The 14,554-nt window shown below is 41.8% G+C and overlaps 1 protein-coding gene across 1 annotated transcript; it reads left to right on the top strand.

Annotated features, from left to right (window-relative positions):
- Positions 1 to 657: 657 nt before the first annotated feature.
- LOC135672976 (uncharacterized) lies at positions 658 to 13,887 on the top strand. Its single transcript, XM_065181573.1, has 2 exons — positions 658 to 1,187; positions 13,488 to 13,887. The coding sequence occupies exon 1, from the start codon at positions 700 to 702 to the stop codon at positions 1,162 to 1,164; it is 465 nt and encodes a 154-aa protein (XP_065037645.1). The 5' UTR covers positions 658 to 699; the 3' UTR covers positions 1,165 to 1,187; positions 13,488 to 13,887.
- Positions 13,888 to 14,554: the final 667 nt, after the last annotated feature.

Genomic DNA, 14,554 nt, shown 5'->3' on the forward strand with positions numbered 1-14,554 from the left:
TGTTCCCTTCATCATTTGAAGATAACAAGATTCTGTAGCCCAATTTCTGGATTTGCTTGCTATCGTGTTGCTTAATGGAAATAGAAGTTGCTTGGTGGATTGATCTGTTTGGAGTAGGGGAATTTAATGTATATCTGTGACTTGTTCGTAACGCTGTTCCCTTCATCATTTGAAGATAGCAAGATTCTGGGTTTGCTTGCTATCGTGTTTCTCAATGGGAATAGAAGTTGCTTGGTGGATTGATCTGTTTGGAGGGTTGACTTCTATGGATGAAAACTTGTGTTCATTGTCAACACTGGTCAAAACCGTGTTCCGTAAATACAAGGACATCTGCTTCATATCATCCAAGAAAGTTCGTTTCCGCTTGGAGGAGAGTTCATCTTAAAACCAGCAGAAATGGGTTAGCCTCCAGCACATCTCCCAACGTAGTTTATGTGGAGGATGATATATATATACAATCTAAAATATTTATATGCTGGTGATATACTTAACTGAGGATTTGAGATTTCGTTTAATTTTAAAATATTTATTAATTTAGTTGATAAAGGTTTTATTAGATCACAATAATAATAATAATAATAATAATAATAATAATAATGATAATAAAAATAATAATAATTCCATATTTAGCTAAAACCCCGCAAACTCAAAAGAGCGAAGGGATAACAAGCCCGAAACAACGAACGAGAAGCCACAAAGATGGCTTCATCCCTCAGCTTCCACGCCGCCGCACTCCTCCCACCGTCCTCCGCCGTCCCTCCCAAGTTCCTCCGCCGCCGCTTTCCTCCCTTGTCTTCTTCCGCTTCTTCCAGTGGGACCCTTGGGATCTATTCGCGTTTCGAGCGGCCTCTGGAGGACGTGTACAACGTGCGGGTGGAGCGACGGTTGTCGAGGGAGCGGCTGGCGGAGCTTGGCGTCGACCGGTGGTCGGTGTGGAAGACCGGAGGGCGCTGCCGCCTCCCCTGGGATTGGCACGTGGACCAGCAGGTGTACGTGGTCAACGGCGAGGTCAGGGTAGTTCCCGAGGGTGCCAAGTCCGGCGAGCGCTTCATGCGTTTCGTCGCTGGCGACCTCGTTCGCTACCCCAAGTGGTTCGAGGCCGATCTCTTCTTCGACGGCCCCTATGAGGAGCGTTACCGTTTCCTTGCCTATGGTGATGAATGAATCGACCCCTTGAAGATGTTGAGGTACAGTTAGTCGACACTGCCTCTTCCATTTGGTTCCTTCCAAGGAAAAATTGGGATTTTTATGCTTGTCAATCGTCTTTTTCTTTTAGTTTGAAGATTTTATTAGCCATATTTATTAGGCTTATCTTTTGATTTTTCTTTTATTATTATGATTGGGAATTCTCTTTGCCAAGTTCGAAGGTTTTAGATCTTTATATGCTTATGCTTCTGATCGATAAGCAAACTGTAGTCTAACTTTCCATACTTTCCTCAAGCATAGCATAAGATCTCCCCATCGCTTATTTGTTGTCCTCGTTACAATTAGAATAGGTGATATAGATTGGTGCGAAGGGATGATTGAAAGAGTTGTGCATTAAAGGAAGTATTTGAGGAGGAGGGGGGCTTCGTCGCATCTAAGAGCAATCTAACTTTAAGGAAAGGTTACATTGGAAGTTTGATTGGACTTTGTGAAGCTGATTGTTTCGCTTGAGCTTTTTTTGGCGAACAAGCAAAAGACGATCTCATTGTGTCAAACTTAAATGTTTCTTTTGTTCTCTGAATTCTGGGAAAGAGATATTAGAATTTCTAGTTGTTAACATAGTAAATTAAAAGAGGTCTTTACTGGTGGCAAAAGATCCATGTACCCTTCCCCAAATAGTTAGAATATTGTGGCTTCGTTGTTATAGCATACTAAATAAAACGTCACAATTTACTTTCGTAAAAACCTGTATCATCTGGATTGCAGAATATGAGTTTAGCTATCCCAGGTTTCGTTGTGGTTCTGAGTCCCTGCTGCATTCCTCATGGCTTCCTTCTGGACCCTGTTCTTCCAGGACCTATAGGGATCATAGTTATGTAACTTGTTGAATTTTCTCTTCCATATTCTAAGGAACCCAATGTATAGTGCTGTTTTCTTGAAGAGCACTACCAATTGGTGTGATCCCTTGCAACCATGCTATATGGAAAATTTTTCCTTGTGAAGTACTGTTTTACATCAAACATTCGAGATTGTTGCTAGAAATTTTAAACGATGTACGTACTCGACAACTATGTAAGCACAAGAAATATTCACACATTGCACTCTTTTCCAACTTCATGTAAATAGAGTACTTTAAGACCACAAAATTTGTATGCTTAAAATAATATTGCAGCTTGTAACAAATAACATCCACATTCCACTGATTCTTGTAACATCAATATTGCCAAAGACTATGCCTAAAATAACTTTGTGCCCAAATGTCGGACCTTTTTTTACAAGGCATTTAAACTTCTACATGTAGATTTTTAGTAACCCTCCTGTCATAGACAAATCTGTACAAAGTGTATGTGATGTAATGTTTATGTATATCTATGTCTTTCAATTTTGTTCATGTTTTACACAATATGTAGATGATTTGCAGTAGGCTTGATAGCCCCATTTTGGTTGGCTTTTGTTGTCGTCTTAGTCCTATAAACGTAGATTGTGTGCAGTCGTGGTGTGGAATGCCAGCCAGTATAGTACCCAGGAGTTACCCAAGAGGCACATGGCTCGATGGGCCTTTGGGATGGTGTCTAGGGCTGGTTCGTTGCCTTGTTTTGTAGTAGTGTCATATGACTACTTGTGGGGACTTTTGCCCATGACGGACCATCTTGGATCCTTTATCGCAATCATTCAGAGCTTGCGAAGTCTATGTTTGTAATTTACATTATCTATTAAGTATTTGTTGAAATTTTGCTTGTGGGATCTTGAGTTAAATGCTTCATCTAACCTATCTTCTTTTTTGTATATCCTTAAGAGACCATAAGAGATTTCAATGAGGTTGAGCCTTTACGGATGAGCACGCAAAGGTGTTGCATAATTTAAGCAAAGCTAGCTAAGTTCGTAACTGATGATATCAGAGATGGACAAACACACAAAGAAACACTTAGCATCCAAACATGGGGACCTAGCGGGGTTACATTGAGGGCACGCAGCACACATGGCCGTTTGAGAAAAACAGATGTAGAGAGTACGGAAAGAAGTTGCTCAAAGAAGTCGACATTGGAGATTGACATTAAGAGGAATGGCCAACCTTTCGCACGAGAGCCACCACGAGGACAAGCTAGTTAAAAAGAATGCGTAGCGCACAAAAGTTGGAATGGTTAAGTTTGAGCTAGAGCTCTACATTGGCAACCAAACTTGATGGCGCTTAAGGCAAGCGGAGTGCTTGACACAGGATGAGATCGTGCAAGGAGGGATAGGTTGCTCGTCGATTGAAAGAGTTGTACAAAGCTCACAAAGGTGAGGTGAACTGTTAACTTAAAGAATTCGGTACTCATGTAAAGGCTTGTATGCGAATGATAGGCTATTCGTGTCCATCCCAAGGCGATCGAAACTCTATGTCATGGAATATAAAAACTTTTTCTTTGTCATAGGAAGGATACGTCCGTAGAAGACTAAATTGTACAGTAAGTTCAGTATGTTGCTAGGCCTTGAGAGGCGCAATGGGGGTTGTATTGGCGAAGAGTCGCAATCTAGCAAGCGCATTCACAGTGGCAGAACAGTGCATAGTTTTTTCAGCAAGGTGTAGTCCAAGGAGATAGTAGTCTTTGAAAATGCTAGAAGGAACGATGCAAAGAGAAAAATTGTTCCAATGAGACAAATATCTAGGAGGGATAAATCCTGGTTTTCTAGAGGAAGAATCATGTGTAACAGACCACACATGTTAAGGGGGTACTTCAAGACGACAACTTTATAAAGCTTAATGGATCGAGCGAGTGGTGAGGAGTCGTTGCATGATCTCGCATGAGGCAATGCATGGTGGATTCATTGAGAGATCAAGTGGGGAGCAACCTTGGGCAACACTAAATGAAGACACACTTGAAACCGATGTGGAGATCGAATTTAACGAAGGGTTGACTTGTGAAATGGTAGGTGCAAGAGCCATTATCAATTCGATGCAAACTAAGGAGCGGAGCAACCTAGGTGGAACTTAGTGAAGTGCCCAAACCGTATAAAGGGAGTTGATGTAGAAGACAAAATATGGAACGGAGTTACAAAGTTTTCCTTGGACAGAAGTCAAGGACATGAACTCTTGCAAATGCAAGAGCGAGATCATGTTGTTCCATAGGTCCCTTGTTTTGATAGAGTAGACTTATTTTGCATGGTGCCAATATCGAAGGGAGCCTTAAGGCATATGCACCTTATCTCGGCGAAGCAATTGATTGAGGGACTAAGGTGACTCAACTTACAAAGGCAAAGTTGGGGTCAAAGGGCCTTGGTACGGGGCAAGAGGAGGAAGAGGCGAGTACTCTTGAAAAATATATTGTAGTGCTATCATTCGAATTGTCATAAAGGAAGCTGTGTGCAACGAAGATTGTGCTAGGGGCAGGTCCCCATAATACAAACAATAGCACACCAATTTCAGTGAAGTCGGTAGACTAAAAGAGCTGCTGAGGCCTGAGTAACGGATTGTCCTAGAGTTGCACTTCGTCCGTGTGTGACCCAAGAGTAGATGGGTGAAAGTTGATTGCCAAAGGAGCGAATATAATCGAAGGTGACAAAGGCCCTATGATGTATTGGCAGAGGCCACACATAGAGAGATTGTAGTCCGAGTTCAACCCATAAAGATCAGAATGCAATTGAGATGTCACTAGGACGCGACATGATGTAGCGGATCGTGGTGAAACAGTTTGAGGCAATGCGACACACACAAGAGAAGTCTTGTGATGGACTTGATAATACAGAGGTGTATCGGGAGCTACTAGGAGCTCCATTTTGATGAGCAACACGACAACAATAAGGGTTATGAATTCAAAGAGTGAATGTCATGGTATCGTAAAGGCGAGTCTTCCGTGCCTACATCGAATTTTGTATTAGATGAAAGCCTTGAGCATTAGTATATGGGGGCGGTGTATCACCGAGGGGTATTCCGTGTGTAAATACCAGTGAGTCCCATGGTGGGACTTGATCATACAAAGATATGATTATAGCGGCTTGTCACGGACAAAACTGTAAACAATGTGTTTAATGTAATGCTCATGTATGTCCGTGTCTTTTGGTTTGTTCATGCTTTACACAGCATGTAGAGGGACGGTCGAAAGCTTAATAGCCCCAATTTAGTTGGGTTTGGTGCTCATTTTAGGCTTATAAATAAAGGTTGTGTCATGTGGATACTTATGAGAGATCTCGGTCTGTAGTTGACCATTTTGGATCCTTTGTTGTGCAATCGTTCAGAGCTTGTGAAGTATGTTTGTAATTTGCATTGGTTATGAAGTGTTTCCTGAAATGATTGCTTGTGGATCCTGAGTGAGACGCTTTCTCTAACCTGTTTTCTCTTTTGTAGGTCCTAAGGGACCATAGGAGGTTTCGAGGAGGCTGACCTTTGCGAACGGACATGCAAAGGTACCGCACGACTTAGGCAAAACCAGCTAAGTCCGTGACAGATGGTATCAGAGCGGGACAAGCACTCATAGAAACACTTGGCATACAAACTTAGGGGACCTAGTGGGGTTGCGTTGGGGGCAGCCAGCACGCGCGACCATTTAAGGGAAAGCGGGCATGGAAATGTAGGAAAAAGACGTCGCTCAGAGGAGCGAGCATCTGAGATTGACATTCAGAGGAATGGCTAACCTTTCGCGCAAGAGGCACCAAGAGGACAAACAAGATGGGAAGAATGCGTAGCGCATAAAGGTTGGGATGACTGAGTTTGAGCTACGGTTCAACATTGGCAATCATACTTGATGGTGCTGAAGGCAAGCGAGACGCTTGATAAAGGATGAGATCATGTAAGGTGGAATGGGTTATTCAACGACCGAAAGCGTTATGCAAAGCTCACAGAGGTGATGGGAATTGCTAACTCGAAGAATTCGGTACTCATGCAAAGGCTTGTATGCGAATAATGGAGTGTTCGTGGCCATCCTAAGGCGATCGAAACTCAATGCCATGGAGCATTGAAACTTTCTCTTCGGCATGAGGATACGTCCGTAGGAGGCTAAGTGTGCAGCATATTCAGCATGTTGCTAGGCCTTGAGGGGTGCAACAGGGACTGTATTGACATGGAGTCACAATCTAGCAAGTGCGCTTGTGGGAGGCAAAACAATGCACAGTTTGTTCAGCAAGGCGGAGTAGTCCAAGGGGATGGTGATCTTCGAAACTTTCAGAGAGAAGGAAGCGAAGAAAGAAGTTGCTCCAACGGGACAAATATCAAGAAGGGATAAGTCCCGACTCTCCAGAGGGAGAACCATGTGCAACGGACCACACATATTGAGGAGTACCTCAAAACAACTTTACAAAGCTCAACGAACCGAGCGAGCGGCGAGGAGTCGTCACATGATCTCACTTGAGATAATGTATTAGGGAATGCATTGCGAGATCAAGTGGGGGAGCGATCTAAGACAACACAAATGAATGCACACTTAGAGTCGATATGGAGAACAAACTCAATAGAGGGCTGACCCGTGGAATGGTGGGCGTGAGGGCCACCATCAACTTAATACAAAACGAGGAGCAGAGCAACTTGGGTGAACTTGGCAAAGTACCCAAGCCGCATGAAGGGAGCCGACATAGAAGATGAAATATGGAGCGAAGGCACAAAGCTTTTCTTGGATAAAGGTAAAGGACATGAACTCTTGCAGAGGCAAGAGCGAGATCATGTCGTTCCATAGGTCCCTCATTCTGATGGAGTGGGCTTCTCCTGCATGGTGCCAAAGACGAAGGGAGCTTCGAGGCACATGCACCTTACCTTAGATAAGCATTTGACGGAGGAACTGAGACGACTCAACTTGTGGAGGTAAAGTTGGGTTAAGAAGGCCTTGACACGGGAAAAAAGGACGCGAAGGCGGGTACACTTGAAGAACATGCCATAGTGTTGCTATTCAAGTTGCCATGAAGGAAGCGGTGCGCAGCGGAGATTGTGTTGGTAGGGGCAGAGGCCCAGGATCCAAACAATGGTGCACCAATTTCAGCGAAGTCGGTGGACTTCGAGAGCTACTAGGCGATAGACTGTCCTAGAGCGGTGTTTCATCTAGGTGTGACTTTAGAGAGGGTGGACAAAGGTCGATTGCTAAATGAGCGAACAATATCGAAGGTGGAAAAGGCCCTGCGATGTGTTGGCAGAGGCCACACATGGAGGGATCACAATCTGAGTTCATCCCACAATGATCAGAATGCAATGGAGATGTCACCAGGAGGTGACATGGTGCAGCGAATCATGGTGGAACAGTTCATGGCAATGCAATACACATGAATCTAGTCTCATAAGGGACTATATCATACGGAGGTATGATTGGGAGCTATTGGGAGCTCTACTTCGATGAACAACACGACGACAAGAAGGGCTATGGATTCAAGGAGTGAAGGTCATGGTACCGCAGAGGTGGGTCTTCCGTGCGTGCATTGAATTTTGCATCAGATGAAAGCCTAGGTCATCAGCGTATGAGGGCTGTGTACTATCGAAGGAAAAGTTTGAATACAAGTACCGGTGAGTCCCATGGGAGGGACTTGATCATGCAGAGGTATAATCGGAGCTGTTGAAGAGTTGGACTACTCTAGAGCTCATATTCGCTTAAGGGAGCCCGGCAAGTCAGAGGAGAAGGTCGAGTAAGCGAACGTTGCTACCAAGGAAGCTAAGGAGAACATAATTGGTGTGAACCCCGCGCAACATGATGATAGAGACTATGCATGGGAGTTGCTCTTTCCATCAACCAAGGGGAACTGTTTGGAGAATACAGAGGTGTTAAAGCAGAGGGTCGAAAGGGGCGAGGAAGCGACGACGAGTCCAAAGGGACTTAGCTACCCAAAAACCAAGCATCGGTTAGAATGGAGGTGGAATCGGAGGAATGCCACAGTGCTACAGAGGAGGACGCATATGCGAGGCGACGGATAGTAGGGCCATGGGCACGGCAACGCCATGGTACCGCAAAGGCGGGACTTCCGTTGAGTCATCGATCCCTTGCTTTCATGGGGGAAGAGCGTTTGGTTGTGAAAGGGGCCGAGGAGCAAAGGCCAGGGAACTTCGTAAGACCGGTGTCAATGAGCTTCTCATCAAGATAGCCGAAAGTGAAGAACTTCGAGTTGTGCAAGAGTGCACGACCAAGGAACGAAGCAGACAGTACGCGGTGTTGTACCTTTGCTACTCAGTGGAGTAGGCGGCAGGGTTGATGGAGAAGACGGTACAATCCTAGAGGCGACTAAAACTATTAGAGACTTACTCCAAGTTGGGGTGAAAATTTTCTGTATTCTAGAAGTTCGATAGCATTGAGAAGGTGAATCACAGTAGCTAACTCAACGCAAGGAGTGCAAACACTTCGAGTGTTCCAAAAGTGTAAGCAAAGAGCGGGCGAATGCTAATAACCAGCCCGATGCATGAAGTACAACCCTCGAGGAGGAAGCGAAGTCAAGTAACCTTTGCCTTCTCAACTCTTAAGAGAATGGGCGAAACTAAGTATCTCAATTTTCTTATCTATCTAGGAAAGGAGCTCTGCACATGTTCAAAGACCCATCGAAGAAACCAAATGGAAGACAATAGTTGTCAAATCCTCACTAATGGTGATCAGTGCTACTGAGAGTAGATTATCTGCTTCATTTCCCAACAGAATGCCAATTGAAAGCAGAAGCGATGCGAAACTACTTGGAAGTGATAACTAAGTGAGAAGAGTCGATAGACAAATTTTGTGGAGGAAGGACCCTAAAACTTCAAAAGTTTGCGAGGCGGTGCTCGTTAAAGCTCCAACAAGCATCCACCCAGTTTAAGCAGCATGAGGCATTTGAGAGACTGACGCATAGTAAGGGTGGTCTTTTCCTTTATCTGAAGGATCCGCAGGAACCAATAGGGATCAACACAACTATGCCAACCCCATACTAGAGTCAGAGTCATTAGCGAGTTGAAACAACATGACGGATCAAAAGTTCGACTACTCAACAATAGCAGCGGAGAGCGGTTGGGAGCCAAGAGGTGTATTGTAGTTGGAGCAGAAGTTGTAGACTCAACAAAGGCGAGGAGCTGCAGTGTCGGCAAAGGCTTCGACGAGGACATCAAAGGAATAAGTCGGGGAGAATGTCACGGACAAAACTGTAAACAAGGTGTTTATTTAATGTAATGCTCATATATGTCCGTGTCTTTTAGTTTGTTCATTCTTTGCACAGCATGTAGAGGGGCTGTCAAAGGCTTAACAACCCCAATTTAGTTGGATTTGGTAGTCATTTTAGGCTTGTAAATAAATGTTGTGTCATGTGGACACTTGTGGGAGATCTCGATCTGTAGTGGACCATTTTGGATGTGTAACCGTTCAGAGCTTGTGAAGTCTGTTTGTAATTTGCATTAGTCATGAAGTGTTTTCTGAAATGATTGCTTGTGAATTCCGAGTGAGGCGCTTTCTCTAACTCGTTTTCTTTTTTGTAGGTCCTAAGGGACCGTAAGAGGTTTCGGGGAGGCTGACCTTTGTGGACGGACACGCAAGGGTGCCGCACGACTTAGGCAAAACTAGTTAAGTCCATGACAGGCTGGAGACAGACTACTCTATAGCTCATATTCATTTGAAGGAGCCCGACAAATCATAGCATAAGGTCGAGTGAACGAACGTTTCTACCAAGAGCTTAAAGGAGAACATAATCAGCGCGAGCCCTGCAACTTGATGACGGAGGTCATGCATGAGAGTTGCAGTCTGTCTTTCCATCAACTAAGGGGAATTGCTCAAAGAATACAAAGGTACCGAAACAAGTGGTCGAAAGGAGAGAGGAAGCGATAACGAGTCCAAAGGAACTTAGCTACTTAAAACGAAGCGTTAGTAAGGATGAAGGTGGACTTGGAGGAGTGTCACGGTGCCGAAGAGGTAGATTTACCAATTGCAAAGCAAAGGACGCAAATGCGAGGTGACAAATAGTAGAAGTCATGGGCATGACAACATCATGGTATTGTAAATGTGAGACATTCGTGGGAGTCATCGATCTCTTGCTCTTATAGAGGGAGAGCGTATGGTCGTGAAAGGGGGCCGAGAGGGTGGAGAATGTAGAGGCAAACTCTAAGTACCGAAACAAGGTCGAAAGCTAGAGGCAAAGGAAATTCGTAGGACTGGTGTCAATGAGATTCTCATCAAAATAGCCAAATGTGGGGGGCTTCAGGTTGATACAAAAGTGCTTGACCAAAGAGTGGAGTAGACAGTACATGATGATGTACTTTTTTTGCTCAGAGGAGTAGGCGACGGAAATGATGGAGAAGACAGTACAACCAATATGTGACTAAAACTATTGGAGTTTTGCTCCAAGTTAGGGCAAAATTTTGCTCTTTTCAAGCAAAACTTATTGTATTCCATAAGTTCGATAATAATGAGGAAGCGAATTACAATAGCTAACTCAACACAAGGAGTACAAATACTTCGGGTGTTTCAGAAGTGTAAGCAAAGAGAAGGCGAAGGCTAGTAACCAGCTTGATGAATGAAGTACAACCCTCGATGAGCCGAGGGAAGTCAAGTAACCTTTGTCTTCTCAACCCTTAAGAGAATGGGCGAAACTGAGTTCCCTAGTTATTTTATTTATCCAGCAGAGGAGCTCTGCACATGTTCAAAAATCCTTCGAAGAAATTTAGTGAAAGACAATAATTGTCAAATCCTCATCAATGGTGATCAGTTCTACCGAGAGTAGACTATCCGTTTCATTTCCCAATAAAACATCAATCAAAAGCAGAAGTGATGCGAACCTACTTGCAAGCAACAACTAAGTAGAAGAGGAATTGATGGACAAATTTTGCGAAGGAAAGACTTCAAAAACTTTAAAGTTTACGAGGCGATACTTGCTAAAGCTCCAACAAGTATCCACCCAATTCAAGTAGCATGAGACGTTTCAGAGACTGATATACAATAAGGTCTTTTCCTTCATCTAAGGGATTTGCATGAACCAGCAAAGATCAACGTAACTCGACTAACCCTGTATCGAAATCAAAGCCATTAGCGAGTTGATGCAACATTGGTGGTTTACATTCAACTACTCAACTACAGCGGTAGAGAGTAGTTGGGAGTCAAGAGGCGTATTGCAACTAGAATAGAAGATTGAAGACTCAACAAAGGCGAGGAGATACAGCGTCCGCAAAGGCTTTAACGAGGATGACGAAGGAATAAGTGGGGGAGGCAGTCATACAAATTTGTACAAAGGGTGTTGGATGTAATGTTTGTTTGTTTGCATCTTTCGGTTTTGTTCATGCTTTGCACAGCATGTAGACATCTTGCGATAGGCTTGGAAACTCATTTTAGTTGTCTTTTGTAGCCGTCTTAATTATGTAAATATAGGTTGTGTGCGGTCATTATACAGAGACAAAACTATCCAAAAACAGACAATCCAAGTAGCCATTTTGGGGGCTTTCTAGCTCCACAGAGTGGTGCAAAGTGTCAACTAGTATAATAGCACCCAAGAGCTATTTAGGTGACACATGATTGGATGAGCCTTTAGGGTAATGTTTAGGGCTGGTTCGTTACCTTGTTTCGCAACAGTGTCATGTGAACACTTGTGAGAACTTTTGGCCACTACGGACCACTTTGGATCCTTTGTCGTACGACCCTTTAGAGCTTGTGAAGTCTATGTTTGTAATTTGCATTGTCTATCAAGTGTTTATTGAAATGTCTACTTGTGGTTTCCTGAGTTAAATATTTCCTCTAACCTGTCTTCTCTTTTGTAAGTCCTTAAGGGACCATAAGAAGTTTTGGACAGGTTGACCCTTTACGGAAGGATATGCAAAGGTGTCGCACTGACTTAGGCAAAATCGGCTAAGTCAATGACACTACATACTTATCCCACTTCAACTTTTCCATGTTAGGAATATCTATTGCTTGCATATTGCAATAAATTTCCTATGACATGAATATGTAAGACTTGTTTCTATGATTACTCAGTTTTTTTTTTTTTTCTAGGAAAAATGAATACACAAAGTTGAGTTGTTTACAATGATGCATAAAGATTCAAACCAACTGAATATGATGATATGCCAAAAATGATTCACATGACTGCTACATATGATTTGTGGAGTTGGGATAGTCATGTTGATAATTGAAGGACTCCCGTGATCCATAGAAAAAAAAAAGGTGATTCTAATGGACAAGGCTTCCACTCCCATGCAAATTTACACAGCCTTACCCCTATATGGCTCGGTTCTTGAGATCTATCACTTGCCCTAGTGGTGAATTGGCAATCCAATACTATGATGATTATCCCTTATGTCCAAGAAAGCTATTATTCATTAAAATTCAATGTGTTTTTTGCCCTTCTTCTGGTGAGTAGGAAACTAGCTGAAGTTACGTTACCTATAAATTAGACTGTTCTCTTTTTGAATCATGAGAGTTGCTGCAATAAAATGCAGGTGGTTGAACGATTTAAGTACATGTGATTGTGTCTAGATATATATCTCTACAAGTTTTTAAATATCACCATGTAGTTAGGGACAAGATGCCATTGCAAATAGGCGTGTTCAAGTATTATCAAGACTTGGAGTTCATATCTTGTCTGCATATTATGAGAAGCAGTTGCTATTAATGTGCTTGTCATAGTACAGTGATATCATGATTTGCAAATATAAATTGTTGGCTTATCAAACTTTCATGCCTTAAGTACTGCATGTCCAACCTCCAAAGCAGCAATGTATATTTATATAGAGCTTGTGTTCCTTTCAATCATGAGTTTCATTTTAATCTGTTCTTTCTCTTGAAACAATGACATACTATATTAACAGTGACTGCCATTTTAGCATACATAATCTGCTTTTATGTGGTGCATGGCTTGTTTTGCTGTATAATTATCCAGATGCATTTTTGCTTCTGTATGTTTTGTTTAAAATGACCAGTGGCTGGCTATTTCATTAACAGAGCTTTTGACTTAATCGAGTTACCTACATTTTCTTGTTCATTGCATAGTTCTCATTTTCAGGATCTAAGCCTGTATTGGTCAGTTTTTTGGTAGACAAGTATAAAAGTCCCAATACCTCGCTGATGTAAAATTTAAAGAAAAGATCAATTTTTTTGTTCTCAACATGAGATCTTGCAAAATTCAGCAACGTTTTCATGACTGTGGATTGCATGTCTCCCAAGCAATAATAATCTTTAGGCTACAAAAAGAAAAGAAAAAAACAACATTTGATGTAGTTGAATTTTAATCATAGTTTCCTAAAAGAAATAGTTTATCCAAATTGCAAGCATATCTGTTTGTTGTCCATCTCTATAGAGCAGATGTCACTTTATGACCCTAGTCTTGTACATAGAGATTCATTACCCTTGTGTTTTTAACAAATTTCAAGCACTGGTGTTTGTCATCGGTTATTTCTTGGAACTGCAAATTTGTTTTCTCAGTAATGGTTATTCTTTTTTTCTTTTGGTTGCTTGCAGCAAGAAGTGCAGTAAAGAATCAGCAGACATCTGCTGAGCTTGCGAACTCAGCAGAAACCAAGAGTGGAACGAGAGATGCCAACACAGTCATCATTTGTAGGTTTCGTAAGTGGAATTGTTTGCGAGTGACGAGTCTCATATGTAACTCGTTACTTTTAGAAGTCTGAATCATTCTGAATGCCGTCTGCTTGGAGCAGTTATGAAAACTTGGAACGTTGGATTCAAGAATAGAAATTTAGTTCTTTTAGATATTGTTCTGCGTTGTTCGTTGGTCTGGCCAAATGCATGTTATGTGGACCTATTGGATTCAATCATCTTGGCACCTCATAATGTGGCCAAATGCATGTTCATGACTGAATTTTGTAATGTTGCGATGTTATAAATTCATCAATTTCATGAACTTTCGTTGCAACTATCACTGGATTGTTGTCTGATCAGAATCCTTAACAAGAATTACAAATCTAGAGCATGACATAGCGAAAACTTGTACGAGTGCTTTTTTTTCCTTTGTTCTTTCATTCTCTTGTTAGGAATTCAATATACTTTAGAATATTTGAAGGATCATATTTTTACAATATTAGAAATAGTAGATTTTTTTTATAGTCAATATTCTCTACCAATATAGTCAATATTTAATATAGTCAATGTTCTTCATCGATCGAGATTTGATACATTGGTATTAGTCAATTAGGTTGAGGATTGTGTTAGGTCACTGACTATTTATTTGTGTAAAATTGTATCATATCTCATGTATTATTCGCTGATTATATTATATAAGTGGATGAGAGTTTATATAATATCTCATGTATATAGTTAATCAATGATTATATTATATAAGCTGATGAGAGTTTAGATGAGTTTAATTCTAAACTATAGACCTTAAGAACTAGAGATTATAAATTAAGTAATATTAAGATTGAATATATGAAATATAATCTTAGTAATATTAGGAGTATTATATAGTTAAGTTTCATTGATAAAGAAATTCACTAAGTGAAAGATTAAAATATCAACAACAATAATAAAAATAACAAAGTCATAAGTTTTATCATTTTGGGGTCAGTTAC

Source organism: Musa acuminata, chromosome BXJ1-5 (genome assembly GCF_036884655.1).
Source record: "Musa acuminata AAA Group cultivar baxijiao chromosome BXJ1-5, Cavendish_Baxijiao_AAA, whole genome shotgun sequence".
NCBI lineage: Eukaryota > Viridiplantae > Streptophyta > Magnoliopsida > Zingiberales > Musaceae > Musa > Musa acuminata.

What these genes read in the sequence shown, in the direction of transcription:
- LOC135672976 (XM_065181573.1), top strand. Translation starts at nt 700, where the DNA reads ATGGCTTCATCCCTCAGCTTCCACGCCGCCGCACTCCTCCCACCGTCC.